We start from the raw sequence: 23,271 nt of genomic DNA on the forward strand, positions 1-23,271 counted from the left end.
GGCCCGGAGCGGGGCCGGGCTGCTGGGGGAGGGGGAGCACTGTGTGTGCGGGGCGTGCGGTGAGCAGCACACGCATGTGAGCAGCGTGAGCGGTGCCCCGCAGCGTGGCCACGCGCGCCGCACCCCCGCCCCCGCGCAGCGCAGCCGTCCCGGCGGTGCCAGCGTGTCCCCGCTGGCGCTCCCCGGAGCTCCCGCCCTCCCGGGGCGGCGGGCAGAGCTGCAGGCAGGGGAGCAGGCAGGGCTGCAGGCAGGGCTGGTGCAGCAGCAGAGGCCGGACGGTGCCGTGGCTGTGAGTGAGTCAGAAGCCCCTCGTGTAGAGCCCCCCCCAACCCCCTCGCCCCTCCTCAAATGCCGGGTTCCCACGGCCCCCCGGCAGCCCGCACCCCCACCGTGGGGTGCCCACCCGGGGTGCCCACCCTGCCGCTCTCACCCGGCCGCAGCCCGAGGTCCGATGAGGAACCTGCTGGTGGCCCTGCTGCTGCTGGTCCCCGCGGCGCGGGCTGCCCCCAAGGTTGGGGGGCACAGGTAGGGGGGGCACGGGCGTGGGGGCGCAGGCGCAGATGGGTGCCTGGGCGTGAGAGGGGTGCACAGGTACTGGGTGCGTGGGGTGCGGGTGGGTGCACGCAGCTGCGGGTGGGTGCAGGGATCCGAGGGGGTGCATTGCCAAGGACAAGGGCTCGAGGGCACAGGGGTGCATGGGGGGGCTGTGGGCGGAGGGGACGCCGTGGGGGACACTGCGGAGATGTCATGCCAGGCCGGGGCGCGCAGCCCCCGCCCCCAGGGGCACAGGTAACCCCACACCCGCCCCGGCCAGGCTTGAGACCCCCGCACCCAGGAGGCCGGATCCTGATTGCCGACCCCACTGAGCCTGGAGCTGCCCACGCTGCCGTGAGTCCCGGTCCCCTGGGGACCCCCGAGGCACCGGGCCCTGCGCCCCAGCCCGGGGGCTGTGCACCGGGTGTGACCCGGGGGGGCGGGAGGGGAGATGGGTGGGGGCCACAGGGAGTGGGGCAGGGTGGCCCTGGGGACAGCTCTAGGGTAGAGCAGCTGTGGGGCAGGCCGTGGGGCAGGGTGGTGCGTGCCCACCCCCAGCCTCGCCGCCCCCAGGCTGCTGCGGAGCGCGGTGAGGAGCCTGGGGCCGCCGGAGCGGGACGCGGAGGCCATGACGCGGGAGCAGGGTAAGGCTGTGCGGCGGCGGGGGGCCGGCAGGGCCACAGCCACGACCCCAGCCCCACGGCTGCCCGTGCCCCACAGCCCTGCTCTACCTCTTCGTGCTGCACGACCATGACCGGAGCGGGCGCCTGGACGGGCTGGAGCTGCTGCAGCTGCTGGGCGCGGTGCTGGCGCAGCGGGACGGGGGGCGGCCGGACCCCGACACGGTAGGTCCCACGGGGACGGCCCCTCGCACCCCACCTAACCCCCAGGCCAGGCCCTCACCCCGTCCCTGCGCTGACCCTGCAGGTGGCCGCGCTGGTGGACCAAGTTCTGGAGCAGCAGGACCTGAGCGGGGACGGGCTGCTCGACCCCTCCGAGCTGCTGCTCTCACCCGGCTGGGGCCGCGGACCCCCGGGGAAGCCCCTCCTGCAGCCGCCCGGGGAGCCGCTGGCAGGGGATGGGGCGGTGCCCGGCGGGGGCACGGAGACGTCGGGGGGGTACCCGGGGGTGAGCGGCCCAGGGCTCCGCCCAGCCGAGGGGCAGGCAGCCCCCCAGGCTGAAGCCCCCCAGGTTGAAGCCACAGAGGTGGAGGCAGCCCCCGAGGCGGGAGCACCCGAGGCTGAAGATGTTGAGGCTGAGGAAGACCCCGAGATTGAAGCCCCTGAAGCTGGAGCCCCCGAGGGGGAGGCAGCTGCAGTTTGGGGGGACCCTGGAGAGGGGTAGGCAGTGGGAGGCTGTGGGGTGCTGTGCCCTTGCTGCTCCCCACCCTGCTTGGGGCACATGGTAATGCGGGGCGGGGGGGCTGTGTCTGTGCCCCCCCCCAGCATGTGGTGGGGGCTGGGGTTGTGCAGCCACCCCTGTAACATGGTGGGACAGAGAAATACAGGTGCTGCTGCCGGCGCTCACCCAGGCCATGGTCAGTGTGGCCCCCGCAGTCACTGCAGGGCTGGGGAGGGGGCCAGGCCCAGCCCAGGGGGGCGTGGGAGGCAGTGGTGGCACAGCAAGGGGCTTTATTGGCAGCAGGGTTGGGGGGTGCTGGGTGCAGCGGGGGGGACAGCGTCCCCCAGGGCTGGGGCAGGGGGGGCTCCTGGCACATGGCACCCAGCTCAGACGATGCCGTCGAAGCCCTGGATCCCACATTTCCTGCCCGCGATCTGGCAGCCGAAGGTGAGGGCATCCTGCAGGCTCCTCCCTAGGGAACCGGCACCTCCTCAGCCATGGCATGGCTGTGCCATGGCCATGCGAGGCTGAGCCTTGGCTGTGCCACGCCGCGGCCATGCCAGGCCAAGCGCTGCCGCGGCTGTGCCCACCTGCCGAGAGCGCAAAGACGACGGCAGCATTGAAGGTGTCGCCGGCACCCAGTGTGTCCACGAGGGTCTCCGGGGGGAAGGCGTCCGAGTGCACCAGCTCTCCGTTGGGCCCCATAGCGTCAGCCCCCCGCCTCGGCCCAGGCACAGATCAGTGTCGCCCTGGGGGGGGGGTTGGGGGGTGGGCACAGGGTGCGGCCATGCCCCCCCACCCCCACACCCCTCCCGCAGCCCCCTACCCCGGCTGCACGCGGCCACGCAGCCCCTGCAGCGCCTCAGGGGCCGACTGGTACCCAAAGTGCTGGGCCACATCCTTGCTGATGAACACCTGGGGGAGAGGGGCTGGGAGGGGGGGCAGCGTCCCCCAACACCCCCGACTGTGCTATGCCCCTGCACCCTGACTGCGCCCCAGATCCCAGCCATGTTGCTGCACCCCCAGACCCTGACTGCACCCCCCTGAACCCTAACCACACATTGCTGCACCCCAATTGCACCCCCAGACCCCCACCACACACTACTGCACCCCAGCTGTGACCCCAGGCCCCAACCACACATCCCCACACCCCAACTGCCCCTGCACCCCGACTGCACCTCCGGACCCCACTGCACCCCCAGACCCCAACTACCCACTGCCATGCCCCCCCACCCCATACCCCAACTGCACCCCAGTGTTCCAACTGCCCCCCACCAAGGCCCCACTGCTCCACCCCCCAACTCCTGCCCCTGCTGCCCCTCCCCTCCCGGCCCTGCCCCCATGCCCCGCCCAGGGCAGGTACCCCGCCTCTGCTGGCCAAATCCTGCCCCACACCCCTGGTCCCACCCAACGGCCTCGCCCCACCCAGCGGCCCCACCCAGCTGCCCCGCCCCGGCCCCACCCAGCGGCTCCTCCCCAGCCCCACCCCGCACCACATGGCCCAGGTTCATCAGCGGCAGCAGCTCCTCCCGTGGTTTCTCCACCTCCACCGAGATGCCGACCCGCTCGCCCGGCGGCCGGGCCTGGTTGTGCTGCTCCACCCGCCGTATCATTGCCGCCTGCTCCGCCGCATTCCGGGCCTGCGGGCGCATGCTGCCTAGCACCGGCACCGCCTGCCTGGGGGGGTGACATCCCCCTCCCCCAGCCCCGGGGTCCCCCCAACCCTGCCCCAGCGTCCGCCACCCCCCGGCTCACCTCCCAGTGGATCCACTTGTACTGGGAGAGGTCAACCCGCTCGAAGTCACGGGCCGTCACGTCGGGCAAGTTCCTGCGGGGCGGGGGTCAGACAGGGCGGGGGGACAAGTGACCCCAGCCCAACGCGGGGTGAACAGCAGCGCCGGCGGTGGCACCACCCGGGCGAATCATTAACGGCGGCGCAGCGCAGCCCTGGGGCGGGCTCAAAGGGCAGCGTGCGGCGGCGGCCAGGCGGGAGTCCAAAAGCCCCTTCCATCACCAACCGGCGCAAGCGCGGCCGGCCCTGGAACCGCCACGGGGGAGCGCTGTCCTGGGCGCCGCGCCGGCTGTGCCGGGCACCGGAGCTTGTGGCCACGCAGCGATGCCACCGCCAATTGTGGCTCTGGCATATGGAGGGGGCTGATGATTGGCAGCAATTGTGTGTGCGGAATTACAGGGAATCACCATCCCGGCGAGTGGGACCCCTGGCACGCAGGGGTGTGTGGGGTGGCCCCAGCTGCCCGGCTCAGCCAGAGCGAGGGCAGGGAGGGGGCTGCGGCCCCAAGCACTGCCCACCGGGCGAGCGGGACCATGGCTGGCGCCCTTACGTGTCGTAGAGCACGATGGTCCGGGAGCCGCTGGCAGCGCTGACGACACAGCAGGCGCAGGGCACGTCCCCGTGGGGCTGCCAGGCCACGTGCGTCACATCCACGCCCCGGCGCCGAAAATCCGCCATAATGAAACTTGGTTTGGGGGGGGACGACACACAAACACAGAGGCAGAGGGGGGGTGAGGGGCGCCACGCACCCGTGGGCGTGCAGGATGGTGCGGGTGCCGCGGCTGGAGCTGGCGATGACGATGGAGGTGGGCATGCTGCCGATGGGGGGCTGCCACACCGTGTGGCTCACGTCCACCCCGTGATGCCGCATGTCGGCCAGGACGAAGCTGACGACGGGAAGGGGCCGGCGGGAGCGTGGGGGTGGCGGGAAGGGGACCCCACCGGGGACCCCCCCCCGGGGACCCCCACTTACTCGGCTGCATGCCCGGGGGCCAGTGAGCCCATGAAGGCGCAGGGGGCTCCCAGCAGCGCCAGCACCGTGCAGGAGTTGGAGGCGTTCCCGCCCCGCTGCCACCGCTGCGACACGCACCTGCGGGGCACCGGGCGGTGGGCGGGGGGCGGCGGGGGCGGCGGGCGGTGGGGCCGCCCCGACCGGCCCTACCTGGTGTCGGAGTCCTCGGCGGGGTAGGCCCGCACCACGCTGATGATGTCCAGGCACACCAGCCCCACGCATAGGATCTGCTTCTCCCCCGCGGCGCCGGGTCCCGGGTCCCGCCGGGCGCCCGCTCCCGCCGCCATGCTGAGCCCGCTGCGCTCGGCCCCGCCCCCTCGAAGGGACACCCGCCAATCAGGGGCCGCCCCCGCCGCGCGCCCCGAGGGGCGCCGCCAATCGGAGGGCGCCGCCGCGCCGCTCCCTCTCCCCTGCGGCGAGAGGGGCGGGGCGAGGGGCGGCGGGGCGGGGCGAGGGGCGGGCTGCGCTATGCAGGACACGCCTCCGTGGCACGCCCCTCAGGGCCCCTGCACCGCGCGCACGCGCACAGTAGCGGGGTGCTGAGGCTTAAGCGGCTGCGCGCGCGGGGGCTTTGGGCGTGCACCCCCCGTGCCCACAGCCCCCCGTGCATCCCCCCCCGTGCACCCCCCGTGCCCACAGCCCCCCCGTGCACCCCCCGTGCCCACAGCCCCCCGTGCATTCCCCCCCCGTGCACCCCCCGTGCCCACAGCCCCCGTGTATCCCCCCACCGTGCACCCCCCGTGCCCACAGCCCCCCGTGCACCCCCCGTGCCCACAGTCCCCCGTGTATCCCCCCCGTGCACCCCCGTGCCCACAGCCCCCGTGCATCCCCCCGTGCACCCCCCGTGCCCACAGTCCCCCGTGCATCCCCTGTTCCCACAGCCCCCCGTGCATCCCCGTGCCCACAGCCCCCCGTGTATCCCCTGCCGTGCACCCCCCGTGCCCACAGCCCCCCGTGTATCCCCCACCGTGCACCCCCCGTGCCCACAGCCCCCCGTGCATCCCGCCCCGTGCATCCCCTGTGCACACAGCCCCCCGTGTACCTGTGCACACAGCCCCCCGTGTATCCCGCCCCGTGCATCCCCTGTGCACACAGCCCCGCCGTGTATCCCCCCTGTGCATCCCCTGTGCACACAGCCCCCCGTGTATCCCCCCCGTGCATCCCCTGTGCACCCCCCCGTGCATTCCCCCCCATGCACCCCATCCCGTGCACCCCATGCACACCCCACCCCGTGCACACACCCCCCAGTACACGTCCTCTGTGCAACCCACCGTTCTCACACACACACCCCCCCCCGCCCCGTGCACACACGCACCCCCATGCTCCCCACAGTGCACCAGCCCACCCTCACCAGTGCCGGTGGTGTCAGTGCCCTGAGGCCACCGAGGCCAGGCGGGCGCAGGGCCCACGGTCAGGGCACAGTGGGCTGGGTTGGGGCAGTGGGTCCCCACCGTGGGGTGGTGCTGGGGGGGCGCGGCGGGCCGTGGCCCATCAGCCCTGGGGAGCCTGGAGCTGAACCAGGCACAGCTGGGGCCAGGGGTGCTGTGGAGTACCTTGGGGCAGGGGGTGCCAGCCCCTGGGCTCGACTCTGCCTGAGGTGGCCATGCCCGGTGCCACCGCAGGGTGCTGGGACCCCCCCTCACCCCCAGCCCCTCCCACGCATGGGGCACAGGTCAGGGTGCAGGCCCGTGGGCAGGGTGTGCACGTGCTGGGTGGGGGCGCGGGCCCGTGGGAGCGCCGCTGGGCAGGGCAGGTTAATGTGTCACCGGGGCTGTGCCGCAGCGGTGGCACGGTGGAGGGGACGGCGGGCAGCGGCGGTGGCACAGGTAGGTGCCCCCGCACGGGTCGGGGAGTGGGGCTGAGCCCCTGGCGCCGGCAGCAGCCCACAGCCCCGGCAGCCGGGTCGGGTCACCGCGTCCCTGTGCCGTGCCGGGGGATGTGCCGAGGCCACTCCCGGCTCCTTTGTGCCGGTGGCACGACCTTTGCTCAGGGCAGGGAATGCCCCGGGCATGGTGACCGTGGGAGCCCACACCCACCCTTGCCATGGGGTGGTGGCCAGGGCAGGGACCCCCACCTGGGAACCCCTCCTGTCTGCACCGGGGTCCTGCCTGCGCTGCCCCCAGAGCTGCTGGGCCAAGGGTCTGGGGTACATTGGGGGCCAAGTGCCCGGCACCGCAGGTTCCTGGGTGTCCTTGACCATGGCGTGCCCACCTGTGCCGTGCTGTGCCGGGCAGTGCAGCGCCAAGGCTGGCAGTTGCCATGCTGGGCACGGCTGTGCCGCGTGCGGCTGCACCATGTGGGGCTGCGCACCAGGGGCATCTCCCCTCTGTGCCCTGGGGGACAGGGGCGGCTCTGGGGCCGGGGGCTGGTGCCGTGGTGGGGCGCTGCGTGCCGCTCACTGCCCGCCAGCTGCACCCCAGGGCGCCGGGAGCGGTCGCGGTGGCACAGGGATGGACGAACGGCTGCGCGAGCTGCGGCTGCAGGAAGAGAAGACCTTCCTGCAGAGCATGGCGCGGGAGGAGGCCACAGAGCAGCCCCCTGGCCGGCGGGACAGCCGGGCACCAGCCATCGTCCCTGAGCCCCTCGCCAGTGACGCAGACCTCTGCGTGCCCAACAGCCCACATTATGCAGGTAGCCGGTGGGGCGGGGGGGCTGCAGGGCTGGGGTCAGGGGTCCAGTGCTGCCCTGCCTGTGTCCCTGCACCAGCAGGGACCTCGGCCTGATTGCGGGAGGCGGTGGGACGCCAGCGAGTTCCTGCGGCGCCTGGGCGAGGGCTGCCCCGAGGCGCTGGCCCAGAGCTTCACCCCCGGTCTGGCACGGCGCCGGGGACACGGTGCTGGCCGAGGGTGCTGAGGGCACCGCCATGTACATCGTGGCAGGTGAGAGCGTGGCGGGGGGCACGCGGTGCGCGTGTGCAGGTGTGCTGCAGGCGTGCACGCACGTGCGCATCGGAGTGAGCCCGTGTGCGTGTCAGGCTGCCGCACACGCGTGTGCACCTGCTGTGGGGGGGTGCAGCAACCCACGCGCGTGTGCGAGGCTGCCCGCTGCAGGGCAGACCCACATGTGCACACATGTGCTTGTGCGCACACGCGTGTGTGCGTGATGCCATGGGCCGCGTCTCTCTGCAGAGGGGCAGCTCAGCGTGAGCCAGCGGGGGCCGGCAGCTCCGCACGCTGGGGCCGGGTGACGTGTTCGGGGAGCTGGCCATCCTCTACCACTGCAAGCGCACGGCCACCGTGCAGGGTAAGGGCAGCCCCCCACCCCAGGGGCCCCGTGCTGCCCTCCCCGGCCCCCACTGACCCCCTCTGCTGCAGCGCTCGGCCCCGTGCGCCTCTGGGCCATCGACAGGCAGCGGTACCGCGCCATTGCCACCAGCAACGCCAAGCAGAGGCGAGCCGAGATCTTGGGCTCCTGCGGACGTGAGTGGGGCCTGGCACCTGCCAGCAACACCCCCGTGGCAACCCACCACCCCTGACCCCCTCGGGGGGGGTGGTGGCCTCTCCTGCCATCCCTGGCTGCAGAATCCCCTCATAGTCCCAGCCTTGTCCTCATCCCCACCCCCCTCCCAATCCCTCCCCATCCCCATTTTCATCCTTATCCCCATCTCATCCCACCCCATCCCATCCTTATTCCCACGGCCATCCCCAGACCCCTCCTCTCCATTCCCACACCCATCCCCACCTCCACCATGTCCCAGTCCCCATCCCAGCCCTGCCCCCTCCCATCCTCGTGCCTCTCCATCCCCTTCCCCAGCCCTGCCCGAGGGCTCTGCTGGGCTCCGGCTCCTGGAGCCCTGGGCGGGGCGCGGGGGGAGCAGGCGGGGGGCAGGGGGGAGCAGGCGGGGCGCAGGGGGGAGCAGGCGGGGGGCAGGGGGTGGGCGCGGGGGGAGCAGGCGGGGGGCAGGGGGGAGCAGGCGGGGGCAGGGGGGAGCAGGCGGGGCGCAGGGGGGAGCAGGCAGGGGGCAGGGGGGAGCAGGTGGGAGGCAGGGGGGAGCAGGCGGGGCGCAGGCAGGCTGCGGGAGCCCCACCGGCCCCTCTCGCCCGCAGGGTGCACTGGCTGCGGGACCTCTCCGACAGCCACCTCTCCAAGCTGCTGGACGCCATGGAGGAGGTGGGTGGTCGCGGGGCACGGTCGTGGGCCGGGACACCTCCCCGTGGAGGCCGCAGCCCGTGGTGGGGGTCGGGGGTGCAGCGTGGGGGCTGGGGCCGCCGGGATGTGCTTGGGATGGCGGCTCTGGGGCGGCGGGGGCGCTGCGGGCCCGCCCAGCCCCCCGCCCGCCCCGTCCCTCCCGCAGTGCACCTTCGCGCCCGGCCACGTCATTATCCACGAAGGGACGAGGGGGAAAACTTCTACATCATCCTGAAGGGAGAGGTGGGTGCGGCGCCCCGCCCCGCCCCGCCCCGCCCCGCAGCGGGGTCCCCCCGCGCGAGGGGCATGGCCCGCGCTCAGCCCCCCCCCCCCCCCCGTGCAGGTGCGGGTGAGCCGGCGGGAGGACGGGCGGGAGAAGCTGCTCCGGGTCCTGGGCGCCGGCGAGCACTTCGGGAGCTCTCCCTGCTGCAGTAGGTGCCCCCGCCGCGCCCCGCACCCCGCCCCGGCCGCGGGGCCAGCCCGCACTCGGTGCCTGGCTCCAGCGCCGCGGCCCGGCCCCGCGGTGACACCCGCCCCGCACCGCAGTGACACCCCCCCCGCAGTCAGCGACACCCCTGCAGTCACAGCCCCGCAGTCACACCCTTCCCACTGCCCACAGTGTCCCCAGCACGTCCCCGGCGCGCCAGGACGGGCAGGTCCCAGCTCACCTGCACCAGCTCCCCACGCACCCCCCCACCCCCCCGCCTCCCCCGCCCCACCCCGGCTCCTGTCCCCCCTCCCGCCCACGTATCCCCCCCGTGACCCCCCGCCTCCTGCGCAGGAACACCCGCCGGACGGCATCGTGCCAGGCCCAGGGACACGTCACCTGCATCACCGTGGCCAAGGAGTGGGTGTCCCCGTGCCCCCCCACCCCAGGCTGGCCCTGTGGGGGCACGGCCAGGGTGCCCCCACCCCACTGAGCCCTTCTCTGCCCCGCAGAGACTTCCTTGAGATCAGCCCCTTCTGCCCCCGGCAGCCGTCAGAGCCGTGAGTGTCCTGGCCCCCCCAACCCCTCAGGGGACCCCAGGGCAGGGAGGGGAGCCCCTGGCCCCAGGGAGGCCCCGGTGTGGGCAGCTGGGTGCTGCTGTTGGTGGGGGCTGGGCTGGGGGCTGTGGTGGGGCCTCATGCAAGTCTTGGTGCCCTCCCACTCCCACCCAGCCCCATGGCACGGGGTGTCCCCCACCATGGATCCCCCTGCCAGGGCGGCTCCTTCCTGACCCTACATATGGGTCGGGACCCCAGCTGCCCCCCCGCACCCTGTACCTGTCCCGGGGGGAATCTTGTGCTGGGGGGACTGTGGGGAGGGGACGTGGGGGTGCTGGGAGGAGCAGGCGCCGATGCCCCTGCCCCCGCACCCCCAACCCCTGATGCTGCACCCCCAACACCCATGGCTCCTGACCACCCAGAAACACTTCTGAGACAGAGGCACCGGCCCCGGAGGATCCTGGGCGGTCAGTGGGGGCTGGGGTGGAGATGGGATGGGGATGGGATGGGATTGGGATGGGGATGACATGGGGATGGATTGGGATTGGGATGGGATCGGAGGGGATGGAGATGGGATAGGGATGGGGTGGGATGGAGGTGGGATGGGGATGGGGAATGATGGGATGGGATGGGAACGGGATGGGGATGGGGAGAGATCGGATGGGAATGGGAATGGGATGGGATGGGGATAAGGGCAGGGCCATCCTGCCCTGGGATGTGGCTCCCTGGCCTCAGGGCATGGACATGGGTGGGCAGTGGAGGAGGGGCAGACAGCAGCAAGTCAGTGAGGGCCCAGCCCTGTGCTGGGCCTCCCTGGGGTCTGTCTGGGTGACACAGCGTCCCTGCGGTCACTCGGTGCTGCGGTGTCCCCATGTCCCAGAGCAATGGCGCCAGGGTCCAGCATGGTGCTGGGGAGTCCCCAGGGTCCGACCCAGCGCCGTCCCTGGGGAGCAGCGGGGGCGCCCTGAGCCCTGGCAGGTGTGGGATCGGCAGCCCCACAGTGCCAGGGCGGGTGCTGCAGGGCCATGATCCACACCCGCAGGGGCTGGGGGTCCCCAAGCCTGCGGCAGCCCCCGGCACCGGTACGGCTGGAGGACCTGGTGGCTGTACGCTACAAGGAGGGGCAGTGGCAGGGCCAGCGCGTCGTCCTGGGCACCGGCGGCTTCGGCAGGGTCGAGCTGGTGAGAGCCGGACCCTGTGCCCTCCCCTGGCTCTTGGCACCCGGCCCCGTCCTGCTGCCTCCTGCCGCGGGTGCCCGTCCCGCTGCCCACGGCCACCCACACCCAGGTGCAGTGCCAGGAGCGGCTCTTCGCGCTGAAGCGGATCCGCAAGGACTGGGTGGTGCGGACGCACCAGCAGGAGCACGTGCGCACTGAGCGGCGGGTGCTGGCACGCAGCCGCAGCCCCTTCGTCGTGGGGTGAGAGCGGGGGGCAGCGGGGTCGGGGGGGGCAGAGCAGGGCTCGGGGCTGTGCGGCTGCTGGTTGTGCCGAGGTCTTGCCAACCCCCCTCCACCGGCAGGTTTTTCGGCACATTCCGGGATGGGCAGTACATCTACCTGCTGCTGGAGTTCTGCCAGGGCGGCGAGCTGTGGACCAAGCTGCGTGAGATGTACGGAGCTGGGGCGAGCGCGGGACGGGGCGGCATTGCCGTGCCGTGCCATACCGTGCCGTGCCGTGTGACTGCCGGTCCCTGCCGTGCAGGCGCTGCTTCGAGGAGCCGCTGGCCGTGTTCTGCTGCGCCTGCGTGGTGGAGGGCCTCGAGTACCTGCACAGCCACGGCATCATCTACCGGGACCTGAAGCCCGAGAACCTCATGCTGGACCAGCGCGGCTACATCAAGCTGGTACCGGGGCGGGCGTCCCGGCGACGCCAGCGCTGCTGTGGCAGTGCCTGGGGAGGGGGCGGCAGGGCCTGGCGGGGAGGGGGGCTGCGCTGGCTGATGGCGCCGGAGCCCGCAGGTTGACTTCGGCTTCGCCAAGGAGTTGGGGCGGGGGGAGAAGACCTACTCCTTCTGCGGGACCCCCGAGTACCTGGCGCCCGAGATGCTGCGCCAGGAGGGCCATGACTTTGCCGTCGACTTCTGGATGCTGGGTGTCCTCACCTTCGAGATGCTGGTGGGCAGGTGAGTGGGCGCCCCCGGGGCCAGCCGAGCCCCCTCCACGGCGAGGCCACAGCTGCCCGCACCCCGCAGGCCCCCCTTCCACAGCGCCGACCCCCGGCAGATCTACAGCCGCATCCTGGACGGCATCCTCTCCTTCCCCGCCTTCCTCAGCGAGGCCGCCTGCTCCCTCATCAGCAAGCTCTGCAGGTGCTCGGGGCACCCACGCGGGCTCCGCAGGGGTGGGGTGCGCGGGGTGCACTGGGGTGCCCCGGGCAGGGCCGAGGCCTCTTGGGAGGCACTTGGGTGCCTGGGTGCATCGCCACACCCCACTGTGCATTGGGGGGGTGTCCTTGGGTGCATCGCCGCACCCCACTGTGCATTGGGGGGGGTCCCTGGGTGCATCACCGCACCCCACTGTGCATGGGGGTGCCCCCCAGCCCCCGCCCCACGCCATCCCTTGCAGGCGCCGGCCGGGGCAGCGCCTGGGGAACACGGCCAGCGGCATCCGCGGCATCAAGAAGCACAGGTGAGGGGGGGTTGGGGGGGGGACCCAATGCCCCCGTCTCGGTCCCTCCTGCAGCTCCCCCACCCCTCCAGGTGGTTCGGGGGCCTGAAGTGGAGGAAGCTCTCGCTGCGGCAGCTGGAGGCACCCACGCTGCGGCTCATCAAGGAGGTGAGGTGGGGGCTTGGGGGGCTCGGGGGGGGGCAGGGAGCTGGCTCTGACCCCATCCCCCCCCACCCAGGGACCCCCCTACGTCAACTTCAAGCGTTTCTCCGTTGACTGGACGCCAGCAGAGGACGAGTTCTCGGGCTGGGACGAGGATTTCTGACCGCAGCGGGACCCCCAGGACCACGGTGGAACCCCCCGGGCCAGGCCGGCTGGGCCCCCTCCCCACAGCACCCCTGGGCTGGGGCAATGCCAGGGGCTGCCCTGTGGCCTCGTGCTCCCCGGGGTTGGGGGGCTGCCCCAGGGCGATAAACCGGGGTGGGGGGCTGCAGCTGGGTGCAGGAAGGAGCCGGAGCCGCAGGTACAAAACCCGGTGCCGTGTCTTTATTTTGTGGGGGGCAGTGGGGGGCCGGGGGCGGCATGGGGGGCTGGGGCGGGCGATGTGGGGCAAGGGGTGTGTGGCGGCAGGGGAGTGAGGGGTGAGGGGTGCTGATAAATAACAGGGTGGGGGTGGGGGGGGGTCCCGCCAGGGCATGGGGACACCCTGGCCCAGCTGTGCCCCCCGGCTGGCCGGCAGCCCCATGCCGGGGCGGGGTGCGGGGGTCCGGTGGCTCTAGGGCTTGTTGGCGTCGTAGAGCAGGGCCCCGCTGAAGACGGTGAGGGGCTCATCGGGCGCGTGGGCCAGGCGCCCCGAGACCAGGTCCACGCAGAGCGTCTGGCCCGCATCCAGCTGCAGCAGGAGGCTGAAGACGCCGAGCGCGCCGGGGCTGGGCTGCAGGGCCACCACCGGCTCCTTCTCCAGCCCCTCGGGCTGGAAACCGGCCGAGTCCAGGCGGGCGATGCCCCGGTTGGAGCGTGACAGCACGGCCTCCACCTTCTCGCCCTTGTGCCCCGTCAGCACCGCGCTCACCAGGTACCGCCCGCTCACCGGCGCTGTGAAGGTGCCTGCGGCGGCGGCGGTGGATGTCAGGGCTAGTGGCCGCCCTGTCCCCAGGGACCACCCCCCCGGTACCCCCAGAATGGGCTGTGCCCCCCCCCCCAAGCTCCCCCACTGCACCCCACAGCCACCGGTGCACCCACAGGAGAGATGTGGCACCCCCCTGAGGAGCCCCCCATCCCATGGCCTTCATTGCACACCAGGATCATGCTTCACCCATGCCTGAGCAGCCCCCACATGCCTGAAAACCCCATCCAGCCCCATCCCGCCCCACAGCCCCCTCTGCAGCCCCATCCCGCCCCACAGACCCCACTGCAGCCCCATCCCGCCCCACGGACACCACTGCAGCCTCATCCAGCCCCACGGCCACCACTGCAGCCCCATCCCACCCCACAGCCCCCTCTGCAGCCCCATCCCGCCCCACAGACCCCACTGCAGCCCCATCCCGCCCCACGGCCCCCCTGCCCCATGCGTGGCCGAGCCGCGTGGGCGCTCACCCGTCTTGGGGTCGTAGGCGCCGCCGTCGTTGAGCAGGACCTGGTCGAAGGGGACGGTGCCCGGCTCCGTGCGCTGGGTGCTCAGGGCGGCCGAGAAGGCGATGCGGGGCACGGAGCCCGGCTTCCCCACCTCGCCTGGGCACCACGTCAGGATGGGGCACCCTGGCCCGGCCCCTCCTGCCCCCCACGGCACCCCCAGCCCAGCAGCCACAGCCCCTGACCCCCCCACCCCCAATACCTGCCGCTTCATTGTATCCATGCCCCCCTCCCCGACCACGTCTCCCCACCGTGCCCCCCAGCCCCTCTGCCCCCAGCCGTGCCCTTCACCCCAGGCTGCCCAGTGCCCTGCGCCCCCACCATGCCCACCTCCCGCTCCCCTCGCCCCAGCCCACACCCCCCAGCTGCCATTGCAGCCCCCCAAGCCCACTCATCCCCCAAGCTCCAGCCCCCCAGACCCCCCCCAGCCCTACCTCTCTCTCCTGGCAGCCCTAGGAGGAAAGGGGAGGAGGGGGCTGAGGGCTGGAACAGGGTGGGACCCCTGGGGCACAGGGTCCGGCCACACCAGCGCTGCCCCGCTGCGGGGGATGGGGCTTGGGGGGGCTGCTCCCTACCGGGGGGGCCCACGGGGCCTTGTTCTCCATCCTTGCCGGGGGGCCCGGCGGGGCCGGGGGGGCCCATCTCACCCATGGGGCCAGCAGGTCCGGGGGGGCCGGGGGGCCCTGGAGGGAAGGTGGGTTAGAGCCCCCCAGGCCCCACAGCCCTTCCGCTTGCCCCACAGCCCCACACCTTGCGTCCCCAAGGCCCTATGACTTGCACCCCCATGTCCCCACACCCCACATCCCCATGGCTTGAGCCCCCACATCCCCACAGCCTGTGTCCCCCCATCCCTGCAGCCCAACACCCCCGAGGCCCCACAGCTATGCCCTGCACCCCCACCTCACTCGCTGGTGACCCCCTCCCCATTCCTCAAAGTCCCACGTCCCCATGGCTGTCCCTGCACCCCTGAGCCCCCAGACCCACCATGCCTCCCACCCACGCCCTGTCCCGCAGCCCTGAGCCCCCAGCCCCACCGTGCCCCCCACCCATGCCCCGTCCCGCAGCCCTGAGCCCCCAGCCCCACGGTGCCCCCCACCCACGCCCCGTCCCGCAGCCCTGAGCCCCCAGCCCCACGGTGCCCCCCACCCACGCCCCGTCCCGCAGCCCTGAGCCCCCAGCCCCACCGTGCCCCGCACCCACGCCCCGTCCCGCAGCCCTGAGCCCCCAGCCCCACCGTGCCCCGCACCCACGCCCCGTCCCGCAGCCCTGAGCCCCCAGCCCCACGGTGCCCCCCACCCACGCCCCGTCCCGCAGCCCTGAGCCCCCAGCCCCACCGTGCCCCCCACCCACGCCCCGTCCCGCAGCCCTGAGCCCCCAGCCCCACTGTGCCCCCTACCGGCACCCGATCCCTGCAGCCCTGACCCCCCGCCCCGCCGCCCTGACCCCCGCGCCCGCGCACCGGTGAGGTCCCCCCGGGTCAGGCGGAGCAGCTCGCCGCGCAGGTGCTGCAGGCTGGCGTTGAGGGCTCCGAGCCGGCGCGGGAGCTGGGCCTGCAGCGCCTTGTCCAGCAGCGCTGCCTGCTCGCGGGCCGTGCCGTTCAGCTCCCGCACCGCGTCCCACAGCCCCGCCACGTGCCGGCTCAGCCCCTCGCGGACGCCCCGCAGCCCGCCCGACACGGCCTCCAGCTGCTCGCAGATGCCCTCCAGCTTGGCCACCCGTGGCTCCAGGCCGGCCGGGCAGCCCCCTGCCCGCACCAGCTCCCGCACCAGCCCCTCCAGCCGCTCCTCGCTCTCGGCCTGCCGCGCCGCTGCCGTCGCCGCTGCCTGGTCCAGCTCGGCCACGATGCGGTCGGTGATGGCGTCCAGCTGGCGCTGCCGGGCGTCTTGCTGGTCCAGGGCGTCCTGCAGCCCCTGCACCGTGGCGTTCAGCCCGCCGAAGGCGAGCAGCGCTGACCCCAGCTCGCCCCGCAGCGCCCGCAGCTCTGAGGGCGAGGTGCCATCAAAGATGCTGAACCCCTCCAGCGGCGGCTCCGGCTCCAGCTCCGGCTCTGGCACCGAGGGGCCGGGCTGGGGCAGGCGGCAGGCAGCGGTGCAGGCGTCCACCTCGGCCCGCAGCTGCTCCAGCTCCCGGGACGGCAGCGGGGCGCAGGGCCCGGAACAGGGGCCACCGCTCAGCCCCCCCAGCTCGGCCTCCAGCCGCCCTGTCCGGTTGCGGAGCTGCTCCAGCTCCTCTGCCAGGGCCCCCCCGGGCTCCAGCCGCCCCGCCAGCCACCCCAGCGCCTCCCCCTGCTCCCCCAGCAGCTCCCGCAGCTCCCCAGCCTCCGCCTGCAGCCCCCGCAGGGTCCCGGCCAGCCCATCCCCACCAGCCCCCAGCGCCTGGAGCTGCCCCTCGGTGTCCTGCAGTCGCTGCTCCAGCTGCCGGAGGAAGAGGAGGCTGAGCTGCCCGTCCGGCCCATCCTGGCCGCCTGCCGTCGGCTCTGGGGGCGCGGGGCAAGGCTGGCCGCAACGGGCCAGCAGCCCCTCCAGCTCGGCCAGGCGGGCGCCGCGCTGTGCCCCACTCGCCGCCAGCCCCTCCACCACCCGGCTCAGGTTGGCCAGGCGTCCTGGCAGCCCCCTCTGCCACCCCTCCGGCTCGGGGGGCCACGGGCCGGCCCGTGAGGCGTTCAGTCGCCCCTCCAGCTCCGCTAGGCGCCGGGCCAGCACCGGCCCCTGCCCTCCTGGCCCCGCCGCCGCCGCGGGCAGCCCCTCCAGGCGCCGCTCGAGCTCAGCCAGGCGCCGGTGCAGCTCGTCCGGTGGCGCGGCGGCGGGGGCCAGGCGGCTGCTCAGGCTGCTGATGTGCCGCTGCACTGACTCCACCGCCTCCCGGTTGCGCTGGTCCACCGAGCCCACCAGCTTCTCCAGCGCCCGCATGCGCTCCCGGTCCTCCGCCGCCTGCCGCCGCAGCCCCTCGGTGCCGGCCGCGCAGGCGGCGCAGGTCTCCTGCAGCCGCTGCTCCAGGTCATGCAGCGCCGTGGCCGCTCCCGGGCCTCCCGCCGGCACCGCCGAGCTGTCCCGGCCGCTCTCCTGGCGCTGCAGCCGGTTCTCCAGCTCCTCCAGCCGCCGCTGGACGTGGCTCAGCACCTCCCGCACCTCGGCGGGGGCGGCCGCGTCGGCCGGCTGCTCGCCCTCGGGGCCGCCGTCCGTCGTGCGGCGTGGGTGCTCCGGCAGCGGCTCCTGCCCGGCCCGCAGCTCCTCCACCTGCTCGCTCAGCCGCCGCACCTGCTCCTCCAGCTGCCGCACCTTCGCGGCATCCCCGCCGCCTGCCACCGCAACGCATCGTCAGGGTCACGGCCGCGCCGGGCCTGCCCCGCCGGTGCGTACCCCTCCCGCTGCCCGACGGCACTACCTTCGCCCCCCAGGCCGCTGAGGGGGTTGCCGAAGCCGGAGAGCGTGGGGCGGCCGGGCCGGGGCCGGGGGTGGCCGGTGGGCAGTGGGGACGCCGGTGCTGGCCCCTCGGTGCAGTCCTCGCCTGAGTAGCCCTGGCAGCAGCGCCAGGCCAGCTCTGACACCGTCCTCTGGGACAGCTTGTAGCGGGGCCGCAGGAAGCTGCGGTACCTGCGGGCAGGGAGGGGGGATGCTGGGTGGGGGTCCCGGGCGTGGGGAGCGGGGCTGGCCCTGGGGGGGCAGGGCTGCGGGAGAGCCCGCGCTGAGCCCCCTGCCTGCACTCGGCCCCCGGCTCTGCCGGCACCGCCGCCCGCCGGGCCCCCGCTTGCGGTCGCGCCAAGTGACGCCAGCCCGGAGCAAACCCAAACACAGGCCGCGGTCTGGCCCCCCACGGCACGGCCGCGCCCCCGCCCGCGCCCAGGCTCTTGCTCAAACGCCGGGGGCCGCGGGGGGCTGCCCCTGCCCGGACCCAGCACCCCGCCGCCGGCGGCACCCCGCGCTGCCGGCCCCGCTGCCGAGCTGCTGGCCTGGAGAGCTGCGCTGGGGGTCCCGGCGCGCGCCTTGTGGGGGGCCCCCAGCTGGGCAGGGGCGGGGGCCGGTCACCCACCCAGCGCCACTGGAGGCTCTTGTGAAAAAGTAAACATGACCCGGGCTGGATAAACACCAGTGACAACGGTGGCGGGGGTGGCAGCGGGGCCACGGCCAGAGATGGCTCTGCTCCAAGCCCCCCCCACGGCCCCCAGAGCCCCCCCACTCACGCCAGGACACGGGGGCACTGGAGCTGCCCCCAGCCGCACGGCTGGTAATCCGGCTTCACGAAGCTCTCGACGCCGTCCTCCACCACGCAGCTCACGGTGCGCGTCACCACGTAGGCACACCAGTTCCTGCGGGAAGGGGTCAGGGTGTCCATCCGGCACGCACCCGGCACCGTCCTGCGTGCACTGGGTACCCTCCCGGCACGCACCTGGCATCGTCCCGGCGCTCACCCTGCATCTCCCGGCACACACCGGGCCCCTGGCACGCACCAGGCCCCCCGGCACGCCCCAGCGCTCGCCCTGCCAGTCCCACCGGTAGCAGCCGTCACGGCCCAGTGCTGCGGGGTTAATGGGCCAGATCCTGCCCCACGGCAGAACCCTTTCATCCCCGCTCTGCCCAGCAGCCCGTAGCACCAGAGCCCTTTGCCAAGCCCCAGCCGGGGCCGTGGCACGGCAGGAGCAGCCCCTGGCTGTGGGGCAGCCCCTGGGGAGCCCTGGGGGGGGGGTTGGAGGCTCTACCTGGGGGGTTTGGGGTGGCCAAACAGGATTTGAGGTGCCAGGCACCCCACCACGCTGTGCTGTGGGGCCTGTGCTGCCTGAACTGGGGACACGAGCACCATGTCTTGCCCCACATGTCCCTGGTCTTTTCCACACCGGTGGGGACCCACACAAAGGAGTCTGCAGGCTCCACAGGCCACTGGGACCCCAGCCCCACGGCACGGGACGCCAGCCCAGCCCCGCAGGCTGCAGGGACCCCAGCCCCACGGCACAGGACGCCAGCCCAGCCCCGCAGGCTCAGGTACCCCAGCCCCACAGGCTGCAGGGACCCCAGCCCAGCCCCACTGGCCGCACGGACCCCAGCGCAGCCTTATATGGTCTGAGCCCAGCGCCCGTTGCCCAGCCCCACACCCAGCACCCCCAGCCCCATGCGGAACAGTCCCCCCGGGCAGCCTGGCAGGGAGCAGCCCCCCCCAGCCCCCGGACCCCCGCAGCTGGAGCTGGGCTGCGCTGTGGCGGGGGCCTGGGGAGCTGCGGCCGGTTCCCGTCAGCCCGGCTGGTTCCCCTCAGGCCCCGGCTGGATTCCAGCTCCTCCCCGGGGGCCGCCGGGAATTCCTGCGCCGACCAGCGGTCCCCCCTCGCCTCCCCCTTCCCTTCCCCTCCCTTCCCGGCCCCCCTGTGCCCCCTCAGCCCCACACCCATGGGATGCCAGGACCCGCTGGGCTGCCCCGGGGTCCCATCACGCAGGACCGGGGATGTCCACGTCCCAGGGAGGGATAGAACGGGGTGGGACAAGAGCCCTGCTGAAAGGGCAGGGCACGAGCACGGCCCCCATGCCCCCCATGTGCCCCGCGGGGGTGCCTGACCCCTGTCCCCCCTTTCCAGGCAGCCCCACGCCTGCAGCCAGCTCCTGCCACCCTACGCTGGGCTGGGGCTGCTGTGGGGCTGCCGTGGGGCTGGCCGTGGGGCAGGGACCGGGCAGGCGCTGGCTGCGGCCGTGCCGGTGCGGCTCCACCCCACAGGGCCGCTGATGTGGCCACGGTGACAGCGTGACCCCCACCCCAGCGTGGGGCCGGCCCCAGCCCTGCGCCCCCCAGGGTCCCCAACCTGCGGGCACAAGCTGCCCCACGCCGTCCCCACGCTGCCCGTCCCCGCCCCGGCATGGCACGGGTGGGGTTGGGGTGGGTTTGGGCCCCGCGCCCCCTCCCCGTCCCTGTCCGTGCTGACCCCGCACCGGGGCGCACAGTGCGGGCGTGCGGATGCTGAGGCAGGACCGATGCCGGATCCCCGGCACCGCGGCACGTACGGCTGCCAGTGCCCGCCTGCACCGAGCCCAGCACCCATGCCTGCCCCTCGGGGTGCCAGGGCTCGCCGGGCTCCCGCACCCCCACACCCGAGCCCCTCCTGGAGCCCCGCACCCACGTGCACCTCCGCGGCCCCCGCACCCGGCCCCTCCACGTGCCCCCAGCCCTCACCAGGCCCCCGGCCCGCACCCTCCACGTGCGCCCACCACCCGCCCCAACGGGCGCCTGCGCTGGGGGCGGCGCGTGAGCAAGGCTGGGGGCAGACCCCCGGTGGGGCGGGGGAGCGCCCCAGCACCCAGCGCAGTCCCCAGCACCCGGCACAGCAGCACCCACCGGGGACGGGACCCGCCGTCCCTCGCCGTGCACCCCGGGCTGGCGGTGGCACGTGCCGGCGCCAGGGACCCCGTGGCATCGGGGTGGGCGTCTGCGCCCCGCTTCCCCAGCGCTGCCCAGCCGCCGCCGTCCCTCCCCGGCACGGTTCGGCGGTCGCGGCTCCTACCTGTGCCGGCTGGTGGCCCGGGCACCGCCGTGGGCCGTGGCGGGGCCCTGCATGGCCGCGGCCTGGACGGGGCTGAGCGGGGCGGCCCCCCTGGTGTAGAGGCTGTACCTGGGGGGGAAGTTGGCGGCCAGGGCCTGGGCGGCCAGGAGGCACGGCCAGAGCCAGGGGGCCATGCTGGGTGGGCGGCTCGGTGCGGCGCGGCTCGGCGGGCACGGCCCAGCTCAGGAGTGCATGGCGCGTCCCGTCGCGGCTCCGTCCCTCCTGGCTCTGCGCGGCTCGGCACGGCTCGGCTCGGCACGGCGGCTCTGCCCTCCCCTCGGCCGCGCCTCGGCCAGCCCCTCGCCGCCAGAGCCGCCCCGGCGCTGCCCGCCGACGGGGTCCCCGGGGCCCCCCGCTTCCTGCCCGCCGTGGCCCCCTCCCCGGCCCGCGCGGCCCCCGGCGCGCCCCGGCCTCCGCCGGGCACCGCGGCCCCCGCCGGCCCCCGCCTCCGCCGCCCGCACATCTGCTTCTCGTTAGGCCGGGACGCCAGCGAGGACGGGAAGGAGGGACGGGGAAAGCCAGAGAGGCCGGGCAGGGGGCCAGGGCCGCAGGCAGCCAGCGCGGCCGCTGCTACCGCGACGGGTCCCCCCGGCCCGCACCGCCGCGGCTTTGCTCGGCACCCCGCTCCTCGCCCGGCACGGCAACGGGGGCTGCCGCGCTCCCCCAAGCCCTGGTGCTGCCGCCGGGGCGGCCCCCGGCACCGGGGAGGACGGGGCAGTGCCCTGCCTGCGGCCCGGCACACGGTAGCCACGCACGTGGCACGTGGCACCCGAGCCGCGGCGGCGGCGGCCCGGTGTGCCGGCGGCACCGCGCCCCATCCGTGGGGGGCCACGGCCCCACGGCAGCGGCGGTGCCCTGAGCTGGGCACGGCCCCACGCCCCGGCCCCGCCCCGACACCGCCGGCCCCGCGCCGGGGATGGTCACCGGGGGCGCGGGCGGTGACACCGCGGCCACCCCGGCCCCCGCGGTGGGGTGGCGGCCGCCCCGGCCCCAGGCCTGCAGTGACGCCACGGCTTCCCCGGGCCATGCCGTGATGTAACGGCCTCCCGCTGACATCACACCTTGGCCCCAGCCCCGGGGTGATGTCACCGCCTGGCGCGGCAGCGCGGGAACCCGCCGCGTCCTGGGGCTCCTCCCGTGGGGGCTGAGCGTGAGCAGCTGCGGCAGCTGGGTGGGGGAGGGGCGGGGGGAGGGGCGGTGACACCCCTCCCTGCGCTCGGGGGGGGGCTGCGGGGGGGGGGGGGGGGAGGGCAGGGTCCTGGGGGTCTCGCCGCCGGGATCCCCGGGCTGTGCCCATCCCATCCGAGCCCAGTATGGCCCAGCACAGCCCCAGCACGCCCCATCCCATGAGCTATATTTAGCCCCGGCCGGCCGCGGCCCCGCCCCCCAGCGACCCCGCCCCCGCCCCGGGCCCGGCCTTGTATGGCGGCGGCGGCGGCGGCGGCGGCGGCTGGGGGGGGCGGGGGGTTCCCGGGCTCCCGGGGGACGGGGGGCGTTCCCGAGCGGCGGGCAGGGCCCCCTCCCCCCCCTCCGGCCCCCGCCCGGGGCCTCGCGGCGAGCCAGGCCGTGACGTCACCGCGACTCCGGGGCCAGGAGCTGCGACGTCACCGCAACCCGCGGCTGGCGTGTCACGGCGCGCGAGGGCGGGGAGAGACCCGCGGCGGCCGGGACGTCACGGCCTGCCCGGGCCATGACGTCACCCACCCAGGCCCGGCCGCGCCCCGCCCCGTTTCCATGGCACCGCCCCCGTCGCCACGGCGCCCCGCCCCGCCCCTCCCGCCCTGCCCCGCGGCCGGAAGTCGCGCGCGGCGGAGGGAGACGTGTCGGCGGCGGCGCGTGAGCGCGGGGTGGGGGCGGAGGCGGAGGGGCGGCTCTGGGGTCCCGGCGTCTCGGTGCGGGGGGGCAGGGGGTGTCCGGGGGGTGTCTGGGGGCTGCGGCCCGGCCCGGCCCGGGGTGGCGCTGCCCCGTGGGTCCCGGTGGGGGCGGATTGAGGAGTCCCGGTGGAGGCGGGGTCCCGACCAGGGTGAGGGGTCGCGCCCGGGTGGGTGGTCCCTGGGGGGGTATCCCTAAGGGACCAAGCCCGGCCCGGGGGGGGTCCTGCCCCGAGGGTCCAGGCGGGGTCTGATCGGACAGTCCCGGCGGGGGATGGGTCCCGCCCATGGTGGGGGGTCCCGCCCGGGTGGGGGGGTCCCGGGGGTCCCGGCGGGGGTGGCAGCGCGTCCCTCCGGCAGGATGATCACGGACGTGCAGCTGGCCATCTTCGCCAACATGCTGGGCGTGTCCCTCTTCCTCCTCGTCGTCCTCTACCACTACGTGGCTGTCAACAACCCCAAAAAGCAGGAGTGACGTCACCCACGGTGAGACCCCGGTACCGGGACCCGCGCCGGCACCCGCACCAACGCCGCTCACCCTCTGCCTCCCACAGGACCACGCCGACGCATGCCATGGTGGCCGCGGTGGAGCGCGACCCCTCACCCGAGCGGCGGTGGGTGCCGGTGCCGGCGCGGTGGTGCGGCGCTGAGGCGGGAGGCCGTGCTTCTTCCAAACAAACTTTAACGGAAACACGATGATACAAGACGAGACCGTGTGGTGTAAAAATATCTCCCATCCGCCGGTGCCGGGGCCTGCCGCCGGTGCTGTGGCGAGGAGCGGGGCCATCCTGGGGCGGGAGCCCGCCGGTGCCGGGGAGCAGGCGCTGCTGTGAGACGGGGTCTGCGCCGGTGCA

At 74.5% G+C, this 23,271-nt stretch overlaps 5 protein-coding genes across 6 annotated transcripts; 3 read left to right on the plus strand and 2 right to left on the minus strand.

The window, feature by feature from the left end:
* The first annotated feature begins 207 nt into the window (after positions 1-207).
* Positions 208-2,065, plus strand: CGREF1 (cell growth regulator with EF-hand domain 1). Its single transcript, XM_075089624.1, has 7 exons — positions 208-293; positions 441-525; positions 815-827; positions 875-888; positions 1,108-1,178; positions 1,255-1,379; positions 1,462-2,065. Exons 2-7 carry the CDS (start codon positions 452-454, stop codon positions 1,876-1,878), a joined length of 714 nt encoding a protein of 237 aa, XP_074945725.1. The 5' UTR covers positions 208-293; positions 441-451; the 3' UTR covers positions 1,879-2,065.
* An 80-nt stretch (positions 2,066-2,145) lies between these two features.
* On the minus strand, positions 2,146-5,000 carry KHK (ketohexokinase). The gene is given in 9 exon segments (XM_075086445.1): positions 2,146-2,347; positions 2,466-2,595; positions 2,597-2,624; positions 2,702-2,790; positions 3,369-3,515; positions 3,631-3,703; positions 4,218-4,352; positions 4,641-4,757; positions 4,830-5,000. Coding segments are annotated over 9 exon segments (942 nt in total). The 5' UTR covers positions 4,967-5,000; the 3' UTR covers positions 2,146-2,261.
* A 1,205-nt stretch (positions 5,001-6,205) lies between these two features.
* LOC142054213 (cGMP-dependent protein kinase 1-like) lies at positions 6,206-12,928 on the plus strand. Its single transcript, XM_075086451.1, is given in 24 exon segments — positions 6,206-6,505; positions 7,089-7,317; positions 7,386-7,419; positions 7,422-7,484; positions 7,486-7,558; positions 7,808-7,833; positions 7,835-7,922; positions 7,994-8,102; positions 8,726-8,789; positions 8,974-9,007; positions 9,010-9,050; positions 9,151-9,242; positions 9,589-9,654; positions 9,747-9,794; positions 10,214-10,258; positions 10,834-10,972; positions 11,079-11,209; positions 11,311-11,400; positions 11,493-11,634; positions 11,750-11,913; positions 11,983-12,099; positions 12,356-12,418; positions 12,490-12,565; positions 12,636-12,928. Coding segments are annotated over 24 exon segments (2,244 nt in total). The 5' UTR covers positions 6,206-6,282; the 3' UTR covers positions 12,723-12,928.
* EMILIN1 (elastin microfibril interfacer 1) lies at positions 12,922-20,924 on the minus strand. Of its 2 annotated transcripts, none has more exons than XM_075086434.1 (8): positions 20,508-20,924; positions 18,210-18,335; positions 17,411-17,622; positions 15,489-17,327; positions 14,605-14,712; positions 14,464-14,481; positions 13,994-14,128; positions 12,922-13,504 (listed from the first exon to the last, which is right to left on the minus strand). In XM_075086434.1, exons 1-8 carry the CDS (start codon positions 20,678-20,680, stop codon positions 13,173-13,175), a joined length of 2,943 nt encoding a protein of 980 aa, XP_074942535.1. In that variant the 5' UTR covers positions 20,681-20,924; the 3' UTR covers positions 12,922-13,172. The 2 variants fall into 2 exon arrangements, with proteins under 2 accessions (XP_074942535.1, XP_074942536.1); XM_075086435.1 differs by having other exon boundaries at positions 17,414-17,622; positions 20,508-20,923.
* A 1,854-nt stretch (positions 20,925-22,778) lies between these two features.
* OST4 (oligosaccharyltransferase complex subunit 4, non-catalytic) lies at positions 22,779-23,126 on the plus strand. The gene is made up of 2 exons (XM_075086449.1): positions 22,779-22,903; positions 22,972-23,126. The coding sequence occupies exon 1, from the start codon at positions 22,779-22,781 to the stop codon at positions 22,890-22,892; it is 114 nt and encodes a 37-aa protein (XP_074942550.1). The 3' UTR covers positions 22,893-22,903; positions 22,972-23,126.
* Positions 23,127-23,271: the final 145 nt, after the last annotated feature.

The sequence above is a fragment of the Phalacrocorax aristotelis genome, chromosome 3 (assembly GCF_949628215.1).
Source record: "Phalacrocorax aristotelis chromosome 3, bGulAri2.1, whole genome shotgun sequence".
Classification (NCBI taxonomy): Eukaryota; Metazoa; Chordata; class Aves; order Suliformes; family Phalacrocoracidae; genus Phalacrocorax; species Phalacrocorax aristotelis.